The sequence below is a fragment of the Halichoerus grypus genome, chromosome 11, assembly GCF_964656455.1.
Source record: "Halichoerus grypus chromosome 11, mHalGry1.hap1.1, whole genome shotgun sequence".
Lineage (NCBI taxonomy): Eukaryota > Metazoa > Chordata > Mammalia > Carnivora > Phocidae > Halichoerus > Halichoerus grypus.
Window position 1 is genome coordinate 106,536,111 of NC_135722.1, and position 20,557 is coordinate 106,556,667.

General features: G+C 45.8%; 1 protein-coding gene across 2 annotated transcripts; it reads left to right on the forward strand.

The window, feature by feature from the left end:
• Positions 1–10,457: 10,457 nt before the first annotated feature.
• On the forward strand, positions 10,458–19,144 carry SLN (sarcolipin). Of its 2 annotated transcripts, none has more exons than XM_078059059.1 (2): positions 10,458–10,577; positions 18,858–19,144. In XM_078059059.1, the coding sequence occupies exon 2, from the start codon at positions 18,928–18,930 to the stop codon at positions 19,024–19,026; it is 99 nt and encodes a 32-aa protein (XP_077915185.1). In that variant the 5' UTR covers positions 10,458–10,577; positions 18,858–18,927; the 3' UTR covers positions 19,027–19,144. The 2 variants fall into 2 exon arrangements, with proteins under 2 accessions (XP_077915185.1, XP_035923753.1); XM_036067860.2 differs by lacking the exon at positions 10,458–10,577 and adding an exon at positions 15,186–15,243.
• The last annotated feature ends 1,413 nt before the right edge of the window (positions 19,145–20,557 follow it).

Genomic DNA, 20,557 nt, shown 5'->3' on the forward strand with positions numbered 1-20,557 from the left:
GCCCTCTCTTTCAAATAAATAAACAAAATCTTAAAAAAAAAAAAGTAACCACATACTTTGAAAATACCAGATGTCATTGTGATGAGGTTATTATCAAAGTTTTCCACATAATAATTAGAAGCATAATGAGAAAATTGAAAAAAAAATTCACCTACATTCCTACCTCAGGGTTAGGGAATGAGGTTCAAGTTTCTTGATTTTTAAGTGCATGGAAGTTTTAGTTTTTGTTTTTTACCTCAGTAATAACTTTTTTAAAAGCCAGAAGCAAAATTTCTGAGTCAGCATGACAGAATGAGTACATGTGGAAATCTCCACTTTCTGTTCTAAATGCATAGAAATAAGAGATAAAATATTAAATAATACGTATAATCACATTAAAAAAACAATTGGAAAAACTGCTATGGACAAACACAGGGAAACTACGAGGTAAGCAGGGCCTGAAGGCTCCCGGTGCTTAGGAAGCTGGGATTGCAGGCACGGCAAGGCTTCACTGCCTTCGTGAGATCGAGCACTCAACACGTCCTAGTCACGAGAGGATGGAGATGCAGTTCTCTTCTTCAATATGGGGACCAGGGCTATTGCCTTTGCTCTCAAATATCACTGTGTCCTACAAACATGAGGATACTCAGTGTCATGAGAAATAGTCATAAATCCATAAATAAGAAAATTCATAACTAAAGAAAGTGCTAAGGAAAATCTGTGTGCTCAGATGGCCGACGGAGCCAGCGAGAGTGTCCCAGGCCTTGCCTCGGGGCTCTTCCGGGTTCTTCTCCCTGCTCCGCTTCCTGCGCGCACCAGTCGGGTCCTTCTCCCTGCCCCGCTTTGCGCACGCGCCAGAAGTGCCAAGTATGCGGAAGTAGAAGTGTATAAATTGCCCCCTTTGTGCTTGGGGCTCAGAGCATTGGAGACCACTCTCCTCTGAGCCCGCCGGCGTTAAATAAACCTCCTGTCCTCCAGGATCTCCGGGTGCCGCTTGGTTCTTCCACTGGGCCATCCAGTCCAGGTTCCGGAACATTTGGTTCCCTGACTGGGAAACCCAGCTGCGCTGGCCCATTGTTGCCACCGGCGGGGCGGTGACGGAGCGAGGGATCATAAGGGAGAAGGCGCGCCCTGCCTAATTTTCGGCAGTCTCCCATCCCGGTCGCCTCGGGCCGGCCCTGCTCCGCTGTTCCCGCTGGACTCGAGGAAGCTTGGCAGGTGAGGACCTGGTCCTGACGTCGGATTCTGGTAAGGCCTGGGGCCCCAGGACCCGGATAGGTCCACCCGTTGGGGTGGAAGGGGAGCCTGATCACCTCCCAGGGACCTCTTAGAGGTCTCCCAGGTAGGGGTTCCCAGGGAGGGAATGTAATAACTTCTGGAGTGTGAATGTGTGAGTGAATGTGCAGTCCGACCTGGCTTGCTCAAGCAGACTGATTCTGTGACTCCACGGGCGGGCACCCTTAAGGTCCCCAGAAGCCTACGGAGTCTGAGTGGGCCCGGCTGCGATTCCGTGGTGAATGCATATGGTCTGTGGCAGCATCAGAATAGCTTCCGATCGTAAGTCACAACACTGAGACCGCCACGGCTAAGCCTCACCTAAGCTCCTTCAGGACACGGCCAGACGGGCATCTGATTGGACTCCTCATCCCAGGATGCACCGCCCCCCCCTTGTCTGTCTCTGCACCACCGCACACGGGGACATCACCATGGGGTCAGGGCAGAGTAAACCTACGGTTCTAAAGACCATGATTAAAGGTCTGGCCAAATTGCCTAAGCCCAGTCGTGTGTGAAATGCTTCAGAACACTTGATGGAGACAAAGCAGAGCAACCAAAATTGAGATCATGAGACAGGCCTGGGGGTCTGGAATTTGCGGAGGTCGGAGGACCTGGGAGTCAAGTCGGCCTTCTCTAACAAGGCAAGATCTCCAGCTGTTTAGGTTCTTTAGCTTCACAGAGCACCTTTCTCTGTCATTTCTGGGTGGTGGGAGGTTGGGGCGAGCACCCCCCCATGGATGGGACAGGTCTCAGGTAGGGAGAGGCAGGGGGCACTGGCTCTTCTGGAGAGGACTGGGGCAAGGGAGTCGGGGGAGGAACCCTACTAAAATGAAAACTGAGAAGAGGTCAGATCAAAAGCCAAGCTACTACACTGTTCAAAGGCAGATTCCGTTTGTCTGTCTGGGGTAGGGCTGACATTGGCGATTTAAACAAGATACCCCGGGCAATACAGATCCTGCTGGTCCACCTGCCGCACTCTGAACAGCAAGGCTTAGACATTGTTTCCAAACCTCCCTTATAAGAGTCACCTGGGAGGACCTTGTTAAAAAGGCAACTATTTGGGGGATGGGGTAGCCAGGTGATGGGTATTACGGAGGGTACGTGTTGTGATGAGCACTGGGTGTAATACTATCCCGCCTATGCAAACCCATTGAATCAAAATGGGTGGGATGGGGGGAATATCCCAGAAGCTGTGTGTTTCTGTGTGTTTAAAAAGCAACCCCCGGGGGCACCTAAGTGGCTCAGAAAAAACTGTCAGACTTGGGATACCGAGCCTCATGGAAAGAAGGCACAAATCTGCCAACAACAGGTTCAATACCTTGGTTTTCTCCTCACCCAAGGGAAAGAGAACTAGGGCCAGAGGGGAAAAGGATCATCATCTCCCTGCCACAGCCCCAGACAAAAAGGGGCCTATGAGAATTCCTAAGGGCTGCAGGATTCTGCCACATCTGGATCCCTGGGTTCTCGGCAATAGCAAGACCCCTTTATGATCTCTTAGGGGGACCAGATCGAGAACCCCCTGCCTGGGCTGAAAAGGAAAAAATAGTGCTCGGGGTACTCACCCAGACTGTTGGACCCTGGCAACAACCAGTTGCTTACATGTCAAAGAAGCTGGACCCCGTGGCAGCAGGATGGCCACCATGCCTCAGGGCACTGGCAGCCACAGTCCTACTCACCACGGAGGTGGACAGACTTACCCTGGGGCAAGAACTTAACGTCAAGGTCCCTCATGCAGTTGTGTCCCTCATGAATGCACATGGACACCGCTTCCTTCCCAGCTCTCGGCTAGCACAATACCAAGGGCTCCTCTGTGAAAACCGGTGGGTCACCCTTGAAACAGTAAGGACATTAAATCCAGCAACCTGACTCCCCACAGAAGAGGGGGGTCCAGACCATGACTGCTCCAAGGTGACTGATGAAGTCTATGAGAGCCGTCCAAATCTGCGGGATCAAGCCATAAAGAATCCAGAGCTCACGCTGTTCAGCGATGGCAGCAGTTATCTACAAGAGGGTGCCCGGAAAGCAGGTTGTGCAGTAACTACAACCACTGAAGTCCTAGAAGCTAAGGCATTACCAGCTGGATGGTCAGCTCAATGGGCTGAATTATATGCCTTAGTCCGAGCCCTCACCCTTGGTGAAGGCAAGCGAGTCAACATCTATACTGACTCTCAGTACACCTTCGCTACTGTACATATACATGGGGCCATCTACAAGGAAAGGGGCCTCCTAACCGCCACAGGAAAAGCTATGAAGAACAAGGAGGAGATACTGAGACTCCTTGAAGCCACCTGGCTTCCAAAGGAAGTAGCAATCCTGCATTGTAGGGGACACCAGAAAGGAGATGACCCCATAGCACGGGGAAATCATCTGGCAGATGAGGCAGCCAAGACCGCAGCCAGTGAGGACATGGACAGAGCCCCTTCCCTCACCATGGCCCTGACACCCCCAGAAGAAGTCCCTCCACCCAGTTACACTGAAAAGGAGAAAGAATGGGCCATGGCTGAGGGAGCCACCCTGACTGAAAAGGGATGGTGGATGATGCCAGACAGACGCATCTTTATTCCAACAGCAACTGGAGGGCATTTAGTCAAGGAACACCACTGACTCACTCATCTGGGAAAAACAGCATTAGAGGTCCTTCTCAAGAAGCACCACTACCTCAGTCAGCTGCCAGCACTATGCCAAGCAATGAGTGAATGGTGCATAACATGTGCTAAAAATAATGCTCGGTCTGCACCATGGTCCCTGCCAGGTATCCAGAGGATGGGAGCAACCCCCTTTGAAGATCTAGAGGTAGACTTCACAGATGTGCAGCCGAGCAGGGGATTCAAATATCTCCTAGTAATAGTATGCACATACTCTGGGTGGGTCGAAGCCTTCCCGACCAGGACAGAGCAAAGCTGGGAAGTAGCTAAAGTCCTCTTACGGGAGATCATGCCCGGTTCGGCCTGCCATTAACAATCCATAGTGACAATGGACCCGCATTTGTGGCAGACATTGTACAGGTCTTGACCAAATCTCTCAACATCACCTGGAGACTCAACACTGCTTACTGGCCCCAAAGTTCAGGGAAAGGGGTTTTTGGAAGACTATGGAGTCAGGATGAACCCTGGCAAGTTGAGAACCTTATGTGAATTGGAATGGCCCACCTTTGATGTCAGGTGGCCTTCAGAAGGGCCATTGGATGTCCCAACAATTCATTGAGTATGGTGAGTCATAACAGGAGAACAAGGACACCCTGACCAGTTTCCGTACATTGACTCCTGGCTAGGAATTGCTCAGACCCTTCTGCCCTGGGTGCGATTCGCTTGCAATAGGCAGGGACAGGCCAGGGTCTTAATCGCTTCATCCAAGAGACCCAAAGAAAATCAGCAAAAGCCCCAGTGTCCACAAATCCTAGCCGGAGATCCCGAGGACGAACCGAACCTGCCCCCACCGTACATACCCCCAAGACCGTCAACACCTGGCCCTTAGCTCCAGACACTCTGCTGCCATTGGTTTCACCAGTGCCCCCAGGCCCAAAGGATCCACTTTCTCCAGGACCAGCAGCCAGGCTGCGCCCCAGGCCGGGCGCAAGCGCCCTCCAAACGGTGGTATGAGAGAGACGGGAACCCGAGAGGTGCGATGAAGACGGGACGGTCCAACCCGGCCGTTCCATGATGTATTATCAGCCCTTCTCCACCACCGACCTCCTCAACTGGAAACAACACCTCATCCTACTCTGAGAAACCACAGGCCATGGTAGACCTCATAGAATCCCTCTTCCAGACTCATTGGCCAACCTGGGAAGACTGCCAACAGTTACTATGCACCCTGTTTAACACAGAGGAAAGGAGGAGAATAATGAAAGGTGCACGGCTGTACCTGGAAGAGCACGCACCAGCGGGAGTCATTGACTCTGCTGCCGGGGCTAATACAGCCTCACCCGAAAAGCGCCCAGCATGGGACTTCACCACAACCGAGGGACAGGCCCACATCCACTGGTACCAGGAGGCCCTCCTCCAGGGAATCCGGGTAGGAGCTGAGAAACCCATGAACATGACTAAGGTATCCTCGGTCACTCAACAACCAGGGGAGTCCCCTGGGGACTACTATGAAAGACTATGTGAAGCCTACAGGATATACACTCCATTTGACCCCGAGGCACAGGAAAGCCAACTGATGATAAACACCTCCTTCGTGGCTCAGGCTGCCCCAGACATCAGAAAAAAACTTCAGAAACTAGAGGGTTTTGCCAGGATGAACATCACCCAACTAATAGAGATTGCCAATAAGGTCTACGTGAACAGGGAGGTCACAGCCGAATGGGAAGCCGACAAAAAGATGAAAAAGTCAGCCTCCTTACCGCTGACCTGAAAGAAAAGGACAACACAAAGATGGGGAAACCCCAACCACCAAAAGGGGGGAAGCCCAGAATCCCCTTGGCAGGGGATCAATGTGCCTACTGTAAAGAGAAAGGGCATTGGAAAAATGAATGCCCAGCCGCTACAAGGAAGAACCCGGAGAGGAGGACCTCATAGGCCTTGTGGGAATGGACTCAGACTGAGGGGGACCAGGCTCTTTCCTCCTTGGCCCCCATGAGCCCACAGTCAGAATGAAGGTGGGGGGCCAACTAGTGACTTTTATGGTTGATACTGGGGCCGAGCACTCTGTTGTCACCTCCCCAGTGGCCCCTTTCAGCAAAAGGACTGTGACCATCCTCGGGGCCACTGGAATGCGGGTGATACAACAGCCCTTTTGCCAGGCTCGCCAGTGTGAATTCAGGGGCCACAAGGTCTGACATGAATTCCTTTATCTGCCTGATTGCCCCATCCCTCTCCTGGGCTGAGACATACTCTCCAAGCTTAGGGCTCCAGTAACCTTTGAGCCCACTGGACACACTAGCCTCCAATTGAATTCAAGGCAAGAGGAGATGGGGTCTCTGAACAGTAGAGTGAATGAATCCCACCCTCAAGGGAACCTTAGCAAAGTTTTGTCAGGAAACTAACTTCCATGGCTGGGTCTGCTACCTCTAGCTCTCCTGCATGCTCGCTGCACTCCTGGGACATCAGGTTTCTCCCCACTTGAATTACTATATGGACGGCCTCCCCTGTGCTTGGGAAACCTTCCAGGAAACTTGCATCAGGTTGGAGATAAAGGGATAAAGGAGCAGGTTCAGGCCCTGGGGGCCACCCTAAATAAATTACAAAAGTACACCTTTGAGAGGGCCCCAATCTCCTTAGGGTCTTACGTACACTCCTTCCAGACAGGGGACTCAGTTTGGGTCAAAGATTGGAAGAAAGAAGAAAGCTCGTCATTCGGACGAGGAGCTGTGCCAGTGGAGAATCCAGCCATGGATTCTCATGGATTCATGAACCCACTCTGGCTTCAGCGTGATTTCCCTCATCTTGGGAGTCGGACTCTACACTGTTGCCCCTCCTGACTGGACTTTCCCCCAGAGCCTTCTACCTAAGGTCATAGATCCCACTTTTACTGGCCCTCTGCTGTCTACTCCTGAGTGCATTTCACCATGGTTTTCCTGGCCCCAGTCAGTCCTTGTCCTCTGCTACCTGGTGTGCTGTTAAGTTTATAATTAAGTCCGTGTTCGCCCCAAGCCTTGCAGTCAACCCTCAGAGTCAAACAGAATGATGCCCTCTAAACTAGGTGTTTAAAGGGCATCAAAGGGGGGGAATGATAAGGAAAATCTGTGTCCTAAGATGGCCGACTGAGCCAGCGAGAGAGTCCCAGTCCCTGCCCCGGGGCTCTTCCTGGTTCTTCTCCCTGCTCTGCTTCCCGCACACACCAATCTGAGTTCTTCTCCCTGCCCCGCTTCGCATACGCACCAAAAGTGCCAAGTATGCAGAAGTAGAAGTGTATAAATTGCCCCCTTTGTGCAAAAATGAAATGAAATGAAAACATAAAATTTGATACTTGGAAAAATTACAAAAACATTAAATGGACAATTTTCTAGTAATACAGTAAATTGCCAGATTGACTTAAGAATAAACAGAAAACCTATTAAGTGGGACCTATAACTACGAAAAATCATGAAATGAGTAGTCAAAAATTTCCTCCAATACTCTCAAAAAGGTCACCAGGCCCACCTAGTTTAGGAACCGGTAGATTCTAAATCTTAAAAAGAAAAAAGATAATGCCTACTTTACACAAATTGTTTCAGAGAAGAAAGAAAGAGGGAAACCTACCTATCACGCTAGCGTAATCTAGATGCTAAATCTAAAAGGTTTAATTATAGAACTTGGACTGTACCCCCAACTCATAGCAGCTGTTTTATCTGGGTGGGGGGGGAGGTGGGAAGGAGCATAGCGTTGATGGTTCAATGGGACCTCAGCTTTATCAATTATATTTTCATTCCCTTATTTAAAAAAGACATGAAGCAATATGACAAAGATATTAAGAATTGTTAATTTTGTGTGGTAGGCACATTTGAATTATTTTTTACATTGCTCAATTTTAAAATTTCTTCTAAAAAATCTACAACAAATTATGTTGTTGCTCAGCTTCAATAGAGAGAAAATCATCCCTTTAAAGCATGTTATGTACCAACCTCAAAAACAGCTCTCAGACCTGGTCAGTGGTAAGAAGCCTAGAATGTACTATTTTTAGATCAAGAAATCCCAAGTAGTTCAAATTACTCCAGGTCCTGTGAACATCATCATCTTTTCTCACGTAAATCGTTGAAAGGTTAGAGAGTTGTATTTATTTACTTATTTTTTATTATTTTATTATTTTAAAAAGATTTATTTATTTATTTTGGAGAGAGAGGGTGTGTGAGAGAGGGAGGAGGGGCAGAGGGAGAGGGAGAGAGTCTTAAGGAGACAACATGCTGAGCAGGGAGCCCCACGCGGGATTTGATCTCACGACCCTGAGAGCACGACCTGAGCCGAAGCCCAGAGTCCCACGCTTAACCAACTGTACCACCCAGGCGCCCGAGAGGTTTATTTTTACAACATTCATTGGCCCATGACTCTCCAGAGTTGAACAGTTATTAACCAATCAATCATGTTTGCATTCAGGCATAATTTTGTTCTACAAACTTCTATGGGGTGGCCCGTTATGTTCCTTGCACTACCTGACTCGGCATTGCGTCTGCAGGGTGAGAGGTCTGATCCCTGTTCTTACGTTGGGGAGATGGACAAGAAGGTCCATGGTGACAATAGAGTGGAGTTAGTAGTGTGCTTGGCTACGGGGATCCCAGCCTTAAAGACCAGGGGATGTGATGTTTGATTTGATTCTGGTAGCATTGTTCATCAAGATTTTGAACTTCATCCCGGAGTTGCAGGAAACCACTGACACACAAAATAGTATGCTTTCTCTCTGGAGCGAAGAGAAGCCAATTTCTGCTCTGACCTCCACGGGCGGATATTTGGCGGGAAGCTCAGTGTGCTACACGGTCTGTGCCAGGCTGCTGATGTGGTGGGGCCTGAGCGGGAGTCTGAGGCCTGTGTTTAGGGCCGCATTCCAGCTTCTGTCAGTGCGTATCATGCCTACTGATAGAGCAGACCCCAGAGAGGCTGGTTTGCTCTGGGAACTTAGCCGCCTGCCGAGAGACAGTCCATGCCAAGAAAAGGAGAGTTTAGTATCAAATGTTAGTGGTGGAAGGGAAGGAGTGAACCTGAGAGCAGATGATGCCTATGACTTCTATGTAGTCCCTGGCTGCGAACTCATGTCTGGGAAGACATGGGGGCGAGAGCAGGGAAGTCTTCCTTCAGCATTCCTCGACAGGGTTATACACACGGAAGGCACACTGCCTCCCTGCCCCTCCTCATCTTGCTCCAGAAGTGAGGATGACTCGGGGCCCACGGTGGTCAGAATCTGTGGTACCCAGCAGAGGAGGCTGCAGAGGAGAGGTGTCTTGTAGGCCCAAGACAAGGCAAGCCACGGCGGTGCTTGGGAGATGCCGTGGTCCAGAGCGGAAGTGGCAGGGATGTCTCTGCTTGCGTTGGCACTCAGTGGGCATGGTTGACAGGTAAGGGCCTGGCGAGTGCTGTAGCATCTCGCAAAAGAAGGGGGCAGAACAAGAGAAGATGAAGAAGAAGTTAGCTGGCTGGATTTTTGTTAGTGCCAAAGGGGTACCCCCATGAGGACACAGATATAATTGGCCTGAGGTGTGGGGGCCCCCTTTCCTCTTGCACACTGGCACATGAGGGCAAGAACCAGCAAAATGCAAGCTAAAGAGGAGGGCTGAACCACTTCTCCCAGATAAGCTGCCTAAATTCTCAGAATATAAGCCCCTGGCAACTTCACATCACTTACTGTAAAAGTGTAAAAGGTTAGGTTACTCCCCAGGCTCTAGAACAAGTGCCCAATACTCTCAGAGAGAGTACATCCCTCATCCAAAAGGAAACCTAGCCTGTAGCTTGCACCCAGCTAATCTTCTTCCACATTACTGCAACGAGGCGCTTCGGTTTTATCATTGCCTTCACAGAGAGCAGAGTTAGATTTTCATGATTCTTCACGACTCTGTTCCCTGGGCTTTCATAGCCACAGCTAAAGCCAAATGAACGTGTTCACAGAGAACAAGCAATTTTGCCTGATCCTTATTATTCATTTTGAAATTGCAATTGTGATATTCTGACTGACAGATTCTCAAAAGAGATTCAGTGAAATCCTCGATCAAATTCACCAGGAAACAGAAGGTTTCAAGTAGGCGTGTCTGGCTAGTCTCCCTGAGCGGCTCGGTAACAGCACATCGAAAGACTGCTGAATTCTTATTTCCCATCTGAAAAATAACAAAGCCAGTCTGAAATCTGGGAGTGTTTTGAGGGCAGATGGTATTAGCCTAGTAGTAAACACATTTTTGGCTGCTTCTTTTTTCTCCCTGGTTGCTATGTTTAACGTGCTGAAAGAAAGCTGTTTGCTTGCAGAATCTTATTATAGAGCAGAAATACACTTGTTCCAGAGAAGAGGAATTTAATTGGTTCCAAGTCAAATGATGTTAACAGGTGTCATCTCACCAACCCAGGACTCGAAATGGGTTATTATAAAAAGGACCAATACATATTTTTTTTCTGGCTCTCGTTCCCACCTGTTATGCAAAACTGCATGTCCCTGTCATGTTCCTCCTGATTATTTCCAGCAACTTGAGGAGGTGGTTCACATGGACCCATGCACAAGTGCGGCTGGCTACCACACAGTGCTTGCCATTTTCTTGCTCTTTAGCTTAAGCTGCTCTCTACTATTATTTGCTACGGAGGCCTGCACAGCTGAATACGAACTGCAAGTTGGTCTTGATCTGCTGCTTCTGCCAGGCTCCGTGACACTTCACCAGAAGGAAGTAACATTGCTGGTTCCCCGGATGCGCTGAGGTCCAAGAGATGGTACAGGTAGAGGGAGAATCTCTCTCTCCCGCTCAGTGCTACATGCTGCTCAGAGTTTTTATCCCTAGCTCTCTCTCCTCTAGGACCCAGACTCCAAGCAATAGTGAAGCAGGATGGGTAGTGTGTGGGGACAGGGGCCACGAGCTGGTGCCTCTCACCTATAGTCATCGAGGTGGATCCCAGCTGAAATCATAATCACATCTGCACAGAAGCCATGAGCCCCTCGGGCTGCTCCTGGTCAATGAGCATGGGAGGAATGCGAAGGTCATCTCCTCCCTGGGAGACGTGGCATGTCTCTGACATGCGACTGTGACTTGAGGCTTCCAAATAGCCTGGTCAGACTTTCCTTAGAACTGAATTGCAGTCTGAGATGCTTCTACCCAACCTCCGTTCCTTTTCCCCCCTGTCTCTTTCTTTTGCTGTTCGATGGCTCTCTTAGTTCCTCTCCCTCCATGTTTTCTCTCTGAGGCATTTCCTCTAATATATTTTCCTTTTGCACATTTAGTCCCACCTTGGCATCTATTTCTCAGGGGGCCTGGCTAACCAGTTGTGTTATGTGCAGTGGAATGACTATTCTCCCTGTTGCTGAACAACATGTATCTTTTTTTTTTTTTTTTTAAGCCAATTGCTTTTTTTTTTTAAAGATTTTATTTATTTATTTGACACAGAGAGAGAGGGAACACAAGCAGGGGGAGTGGGAGAGGGAGAAGCAGGCATCCCGCCGAGCAGGGAGCCCGATGCGGGGCTCGATCCCAGGACCCTGGGATCATGACCTGAGCCGAAGGCAGTCGCCTAACCGACTGAGCCACCCAGGCGCCCCTCTTTTTGATCACTTCCCTTTAAAGGAGTTTTCTCTCCCAGGTGGTATCTAGATCCTTTTATGGGTTTATTTGATGTCGACCTCAGTTTCCCCCATTCATGTTTGCAGGGCACACTCAGACATGTCTGGATCTCAGTAGGAGATGTGATAGGATGGAGGTGCAGACTGAGCCCCTTGCCATACATTCTAGATCATCTGTTATGATACTTCGTTGGTTTGATGCATGGCTAGAGAACAAGAGAAATACAAGAGACTATCCCTGCCTTTGAAATTAAAATCCACTTAGTGAGACAAAAATCACACATATGCCATAAATAATTGAGAATACAGATAGTAATCATTACTTTTTCAAGGACCTAGAGAGAGCTTCAAGAAATAGGGTTTCCTCTTTCTCTGGGCTTGTACTTCTGTGTTTGGGATAATGAAAAAGCACAGCAGAAAGCAGTTTCTTTCCTTCTGAGCAGCTCCATGAGCAGCTGGATGTGAAGATGTGAAGATGAGAAAGGCATCGTCCTCATGATCATATTCATTACCGTGATGTGCTAAGAGCTTATCACCTTTCATCAGGCCCTGCTGATTTCTTCCATCATGTCATAGACTTGACCCAGAAATCATGGACTGACTTGAGGTGCTCACTTTTTGCAAAGTAAAACGGTGGATGAAAACGGGGAATAATCAAGCACAAGAGCTCAGCATTGATTCTCAAAGGGTATACTATACTGAAGAATGTATGGTGGTGGTGAAGGGGCAGGGGAGGGTATATTAATGCCAAGTAGATCATCAGGATCAATGTCAATGTGAACATTATTTACTTGACATTTTTAAAAGATTTTATTTCTTTATTTGGCAAAGAGAGTGCGAGAGAACACAGTGGGAGCAGCAAAGGGAGAGGGAGAAGCAGGCTCCCCACTGAGCAGGGAGCCCGATGCGGGACTTGATCCCAAAACCCTGAGATCATGACCTGAGCTGAAGGCAGACGCTTAACTGACTGAGCCACCCAGGCACCCCTTTACTTGACATTTTGGGCCCTTGGCTGAATTCTATATTCATAGGCATAGAAATAACGTCAAAGGTTTTTTAGTATGTCTTCTTGTTGATGGGCAGAACAGCACCTTGAAAGAAAGCTGATAGGGAATGAATGCTGTTAAGTCCTGGGAACTGCTCACAGAAAGGAAAATGTCAGCAGACCTTAAGAAAGGTTAATTGAAAAGGATGCATTTGCTTTGGCACTGAGTTTTGAAATCTTGTTATTCTCAGTTTCTTAAATGAGAGACCATAATGTTTATTTATTTATTTTTTTTGAGACCTGCAAATCCTCAGGGCTAAACTATCCCGTAGGCCTTTGAATAGTTGTCACGTGACTTTGGGTGGCTTTCATATTTTTCTGGAGAGGGTTAGGTCAAACTGATAACAAGCTAAATTCTCAATGTAATCCCACTGTCTCAGGACATCAGTGGATAAGCCACTACTATGCAGAAGCTTCTGAGGGCTTTATCTGCGAATTTGTCAATGTACTGGGCAGAGTAGTCCCTGGTATAAAGTGGACCAACTTAAATGGGACAACCGAGTAGACAAATTGAACTGACTCATTAATAAGCAATAGGATTTTCCCTCCCAGTTACATTGAAATTGACCAATTCGAACAAATTGACAATGTTTGGGAATATGTTGACATTTCCCCATTGTATTTAATGTTTTAAATATTGTACAGCTAATCCTGTTTTGAACATGTACAAAATAAATGCTCGTCCCCTACACACAATACCAAACCCACGGCATAATATGAATTTGATTGTACGTGAATCAAAAAAGATAGAGGTTTTCCACATATCAGATTCCTTTACCAAAAATATCTTGGGAATTTGAGACTGTGTGCAGCCTGAACACGAATAAAAAGTAGTAGGAAGGATTTTTTTCCCCCATTGGGTGGTGAGGTTAATAGCTAATAGAAATTTTCTGTATGATTTAATATTTTCAAATGTTCTGTAATACATATGTAACTTTTTGATTGCCCCCAGCATAGTTTTGAGTGGTTAAAAAAAGGTACGGGTGTGGCTTGGTGACTAGGAAAACACTCTCAGCTTTTGAAATGATCTGGCAAGAGCTCGGAGGCAAAAGACAGAAATCTGACTACATTTGAAGGGGTTCGCCAGATGGCAACACGTCAGTGCCAGTGTTCGATTGAGCTATAATTATTATATACTATCTGTCACTTCACCCAGCTATCTTTTTACAAGGCGTATGGTGACAGAATGTTGTCTTAACATTATCTATCACTGGGTTTATGTTGAAAATGAAGAAAAGGATGGAAAGTCTTTTAGTAACGTCTCTGGAGTATAAGGCACAGTGGGGAGAGGTTTGACAATGAACACAACTATATGGAGAATTTTGCTTGCTTATGCCTTCTGGGAATGCATTATTTTGATTGGCCCTACTTGAGAATTCAGAGGGGGATTTGCTCTATCATCTGTAAGGAAGGGATTTGCTGAGCAAACATAGTTGCTGGGGTCCCGTGGAAAGTGCTTTGCTGATGTGCTTTCAAGTCCCATTAAGTAGTTCAGGGGCTCCATTTACCTCCAGACATCTAGAATGTTGCTTGTAAACTCATCTTAACAGCTTAGTTTTAGTTAGCGTTTATAATGGAAAGTTACACACTTCTATTTCTTGCAGATAGGTTCCATAACTCACGATTGCACTAGTGTCAACCGCTTCTGTTTTTACCCCTGAGGTCTCTCCAAAGGACTGAGTTTTGCTCTACAAGTTTGCTGCGGGATTAGTTTACTGAAAGAGATATAAACCATGCCTTCCACAGCTGTCTCAGATGAAACTGTATATTAATGTGTAAACTTCCAAAATACGACTTAGCTGGAATGTTATGGAGAGCAGGTGACTGAGGAGATAGCTTTCACTGCTTGGATGAAGGTCAGTTCTGAAGGAGCTGGAGATGTCTGTTGAATTCTGGTGCCCGTGTGATTTGGAGTGTGTGTGTGCAAGGCAGAGAACTCTTCATATTTCAGATAGTTAAGGATATGGATGGTAAAACAAGGTCATATTTTTTTTTAAAGTTTTTTTTTTTTTTTTTAAAGATTTTATTTATTGGGCAACCCCTCCACGTCCCCTCCCTCTTCAGGAGCTCTGTACTATCACTTTGCTATTGCTCAATAAACCTTGCTTTGCTGCCCCCCTCCCCCCAAAAAAGATTTTATTTATTTATTTGACAGAGAGAAACACAGCGAGAGAGGGAATACAAGCAGGGGGAGTGGGAGAGGGAGAAGCAGGCTTCCCACATAGCAGGGAGCCCGATGCGGGGCTCCATGCGGGGCTCCATCCCAGGACCCTGGGATCATGACCTGAGCCAAAGGCAGACGCTTAATGACTGAGCCTCCCAGGTGCCCCAACAAAGTCGTATTTTTTACACCCTTGTGTGATGAGTAGGGGGGAGTGGCCAGTTTCAGCATTAATCTGGTATTAGTCTATCGCTCTGGGTTTATGATGTCTGAAACACATGTTAGAGCTATTCGTGAAGATGTAAAAGATAAATTTAAAATCCACATCAATTGTGCCTAAAGTCAACGGGAAGGGAAAACGTTAAGTCCGTGTGGTGTTAGTACAAATAGGCAGCCAGAGGACTAGAGTCTTAGTCAACAGACTTCTATCTTCCCCCTAAACACAAATAGCTTCAAACCTTTGGAGGTTGTTCCTTTGAGATGTTTCATCAGTGACATCACAGTGACTGCCACCTCCCTCAGACTACTTTAGGCCCTGCCCAGAGTCCAGGAGTTCAGAGAGCCTGGGAGACAAGCAGGAGTGGGAGCCCGAGGTGGAGAGAGAGAAGCAGCCTACTGCAGCCAGGTGTGTCCTTGACCCTCTTCAGGTGACAGAGGGATTTTTATACTTAGAGTATGTGTGTCTGTGTGTGTACAAGTTGCAAATGAGAAACACAGAGGCATATTTACATTTCTTAATGAAATAGGCGATACCTATTGTATCCAGTATTTTTTAAAGATGTAAAGAGTATTATTTATTCTTATTTGCCTTTTTTCTTTCATCTCGTGGTATGCATTTCTCCCTTCCTAATTCGCAAAGCCTCCATTGGAAGAAGGTCAATGTCAATGTATTCAGAGCTTTTCTGGTTTTTATTTCACCCATCTGGCAATCACTTTGGGTCATATGGTGTGATCTTGACTCTGGGGAAGATTTACAATGAGGCCAGAATTGTCTTTGTGGGGTAGCAGCAGACGAATGGAAGTTTGCTGATCTGAATATCTGCCTAACTTTGATATAAATGTGTGTGATAGTAAAGTCCACTTCTTACTGTTAGCGTGCGCATTGATTCAACTGGATTCATTAGAAATTCTCAGCTTAACTCTTTGTATTTTACTTATTTAAAAATATATAAAACAACAAATATTCAAGTTTACCATCAAAGTGTGAGAAATAGTAAGAGGTAGGAAGTAAAGAAGTATATGAGGTAGGCTGTCAATTCAGAGACTACTGGAAAAAAGTGTAAAGAATCATAAAACATAGTTTGGACAATAATTATAAAGCAACACCTGTATGCTATCACCCAGGTCAAGAAAGAGATCATTGTTGGCACCCCAGAAGTCCATTCTTGATCATCTCTCCCTTCTGCCCCACCATAGGTGATCACCATCTTGATTGCTGAGATAATCTTGTTTATTCTCTTCTTTATAATTTTACCACCTCTGTCAACATTCCTAAACAACATGACTAAGTTCCCTGTTTTGGGTTTTGTATAAATGGAATCACATTCTATGTGTCTTTTGTAAATTCTTCTTTGGCCTGACAGTTCTATTTGTGAGATCCATCCATCTTGTGTGTTGCTATAGTTCATATATTTGCTTTGCTCTATAGCACTCAAATGTATGAATGTGCCAAAACTCATCATCCATCCCACTGTTGATGAACATCTGAGTTGTTTCCAGCTTGGGGATATTATGAAAATGTGGCTGTGAACATTCTTGTATATGGATCCTGGTGCACACGTGCTTGCGTTTCTAGAGCAGACATGAAATAGCTGGGTAATAGAGAGTTAGCATTATCAGCCTCAGTAAAAAATGTCAAATGGTTTTCCCAAAGTGTTGAAATTTTACACACACTTTGTTTTGTCAGGGCAGTTAATTGCAGTAATAACTCATCCTTGTAATCACTCCTATGTAGTAACCACAATTCTAACAATTAGTTCAGTTCCAGTCTGCCAATTCTAGTTCTGCCTCTAACTTGTTACGTGCCATTATGCAAACAACGTACCTTCTCTCTCAGTTTCTCAGCTACAGTCATGGGAAAGAGAAAAATCGTGGTAATATTTGCCGGAGTTGTGAAGGTCACAGAGTTGTGAAGGTCACACAGAGCTGTGGACAGCTTTCAATAACATTTTCTGAGTATGTTCTCGTTGGCCACTCTCCATGGATCCCTTTATTTAAGAGCTTAATCTAATAAGCAGATTTGGTGGGATAGTGATTTTGCCCTCCCTGAATTGGGTTGTTTTGATCATTATAGAGTCTCTCTCTTTTTGCATATCTCTGTATTTCTTCAAAATGCACCCAAATAAATTAGTGTTTGGACGAGGACTAGATTTTATTAAGAGAGAAGAATCTGCCTATGATTCTCATTCCTTTGCCTCCAGGCTCCTGGCCTGGATTTGTCACCTTCCCGTTCCTCTCTGCTCTTGTATACCTTCTAACACATTCTCTCTACCTCCTTTATCCATTTATTTTCTTCTGTTTACTTTATCCTTCAAAAGCAAATCTTTGTAAAGCATTCCATTGGAATTCACTGTATCCTGAATGTGGAGGGCCAAACGATGGATAGCAATTAAAAGGGAAATGATACAGAAATCAGTCATTATCAGCCGTTTTTTAAAGCAAGATTCAATAAGCTACTGCTTGACGCCATCTCATTTGAACCTATGTGTTAATTACACCAACCGTTCCATAATATGAAGAATGATTATTTAGTTGGTGTGTACAACTAGTGATTTCATCCATTAATAATATAATAAACATGGTAATTACAATTAATAATTCAGTCCGATTAGATGCTTAAAAATGCCCTTCAGGCCAAAAGCATGCTAACAACCCTTCCTACCCCCTGAACTCCCACCCTTAACAAATAAACAAAACACTCCTTCCCCCTAAACTTTTTCACTTTATAGTATCTAAAATTTTAGTATCTAAATAAATATCTAAAATGTTATCTTTCATCTTTAATTTCATTCAGTTTGCATACACAAAGTACCAATTATGCCACATCACTGAAGGTAGTAATCTCATTGATTGCATTGCATATGTTCTCAAAGTACGATTTCCTGCATGTCCTGTCTGTACACACTCTAAAGATACCATCCCTGCTCTTTGAAGTGTTTACAATATAGGCACATCCTGCACTTGACTAAAAATAGCTTGCAGAAGCCCTTTTGAAATAGAAGTACCCATGAGGTTAACACTTGCTCTGTTGACTGAGTGCCTGTTATGCGAGGGACTTTTGGTTGACCCCAGTGGGCTCTGTGCCCAATGCAGCGCTTATAAGAGGCCAAGCAGCTGCTGCAAGAACTTCATGCGTTCACAGGTTTAGATAGAGACCTATGGCAGCCCGACACTTGAGAAATTACGGGGTCCTACTTCTACACGCAATTCCAGGCAAGAACAAATACTAAACCATACCACTTTTTGGTCTTACTTTGTTTCGGTGACCTTGCTTGTTGGTACCCTATGTTAGCAAGGCAAGCACACACATCCTTGGAGAGAGAAAATACAATATTTTGTGTTTTATCCAATGCATCTATGTATTCATCACAGAAAAACAATCAGGACTTTGTTGGTCTTTTTGACGTTAGGCAGAAAACCCAGGTTCTTCTTATTAGTTAGGGTTCTTCAGAGAAACAGAACCAATAGGGTTTGTGTGTGTGTGTGTGTGTGACCTACATCTATAGTTAATATCAAGACAGATGTAGGTAGATACATGGATAAAGTTGGCTTAGGTGATTTTGGAGGCTGACAAGTCCAAAATCTACAGGGGAGGTCAGCAGGCTGGAGACCCTGGAAGAGCTGCGGCTCTAGTCCAAAGATAGTCTGGAGGCTAGAAATTTAAGATGAAGGAGTTGACAGGGTTGATTCCTTCTGCTGCTTCTCTCCTTGGCTGGTAGATGACTGCCTTCACCTGCCTTCACACGGACTTCCTTCTGTACATGTCTGTCCTCGTCTGCTTTTCTTATAAAAACACCAGTCACAGTGGATTAGGGTGCATCCTAATGGCCTCATTTAAACTTAATTACCTCTTGAAAGACCCTATCTCCAAATACAGTCATATACTGAGACACTGGGGGTTAGGATTTCAACATATAAATTTTGTTGGGGCCACGGTTCAGCCCGTAACACTCTCCTCTTCCACATTGAGGACAGCATGCTCACGAATCTCCCCATATTTTCTTTGCTACTTTCCATTAGGTGAGGACAAGCAGGAGGTCGTTGGCGTGCCCTCCGAAGTCCGCTGTCAGTTCTCACCAAGCCAACTCAGATGATGGGGATATCCACCCGGGAGCTGTTTCTCAACTTCACTATTGTCCTGATCACCGTGATTCTTATGTGGCTCCTTGTGAGGTCCTATCAGTACTGAGAAGCCATGTCACGCTCCTGGGACTGACTGCAACTCTCTGGAGCTCCCTGCTGCATGTCCTGAGCACCCACTGCTGTCATGGGATGCCTTTCTCGGCACCCCAAGGCATTCTGACCCACAGGCACACGATGTGAGGTGCCTCCAGCGTTAGGATCGATCGTGTGTCCTCTAAAGATGCTGCTCACACGGGCTGCCAAGTATTTGCCAGTGAGCATTAGATTTATTCCTCAACTCTTACGGCAAATGTGTTAGACAAGCCACAAGGTTAAAATTAAATGATTCATGATGATGTAGAATTGTAACAAGCCCCTGATCTGTCTTCCCACACATCCCATCTCCTTACACCGTCTGCAACCAAACTCTCCATCAACTCACCAGAAGAAAGAAATGTTGGAGGAAGTCATTGTCAGCCCCTCTAGCTCTCGTGTGAATAAAGCGAAGTCAGCCACAAAATGCCTTCTGGGATTGATTTCGCCTTCTATTTGCGATGCTACATTTGACCCTTGGCTGGGATTGAAGTGACACGTTACAGTATTTCTAGCATTTGAGATAAGCCAAGATGCTGAGGATTTGAAACCAAATCAATTAAGATTTGTCACATTTCAAATAATTCTGTTGATTCAGTGTTCCTCAAACTTACTCTCTAAACTGGTTCCGAGGGCCAAGGGAAAATAAATTCCACTAGGAGGTCTGGGGCAGAGCCTGAAGTGTCCCCTTAAAGCACAAAATTTCTTTGAAATCTTGCGTTTTATCTTTTTTTTTAATTGCTGAATATCCTTTTTATTTTTTATTAACATATAATGTATTATTTGTTTCAGGGGTACAGGTCTTGCGTTTTATCTTTAAAAGTCACAAGAAATGTGGGATGCCTGGGTGGCTCAGTCAGTTAAGCATCTGCCTTTGGCTCAGGTCATGATCCCAGGGTCCTGGGATCGAGTCCCGTGTTGGGCTCCTTGCTCAGCGGGGATCCTGCTTCTCCCTCTCCTGCTCCCCTTGCTTGTGCTCTCTCTGTCAAATAAAATATTTAAAAATAATAATAATAAAAATAAAATGTAGGATCTCAGGCCCCACTCCAGACTGAATTAGAATCAGAACAAATCAGAATCCTCACTTCCAGTGATCCATAATCACATCAAAGTTTGAGAAATACTAGTGGGGATCAGGGATTGCCAACTCTGGCTGCACAGTAGAATCATCTAGAGGAACTTTGGAAAATGCAGATGCTTGGGCTCTACCCCCTGAGGCTTTTACTTAATTGGTCTGAAGAGGATTCTGGGATCATGACCTGAGCCGAAGGCAGACGCTTAACAACTGAGCCACCCAGGCGCCCCTTCCCAGGAGTTTCTAATCTAATTGGTCTGGGGTGAACCCAGGCATTATTCTTTTTCAGAAGGATTCCAGGTGATTCTTCTGTGCAACCAATTAAGAACCCGGATATGATTAAGGGAAAAAAAAAATTTTTTTTTTCTTTAAGGTGTTCCCAGCAAAAGTTAGGAAATTGCAGTGTCCTGTTCCTAATTTCATTTTATTT

Excerpts from the sequence above, each read along its gene's own strand:
- SLN (XM_078059059.1), top strand. The coding sequence starts at position 18,928 with ATGATGGGGATATCCACCCGGGAGCTGTTTCTCAACTTCACTATTGTC.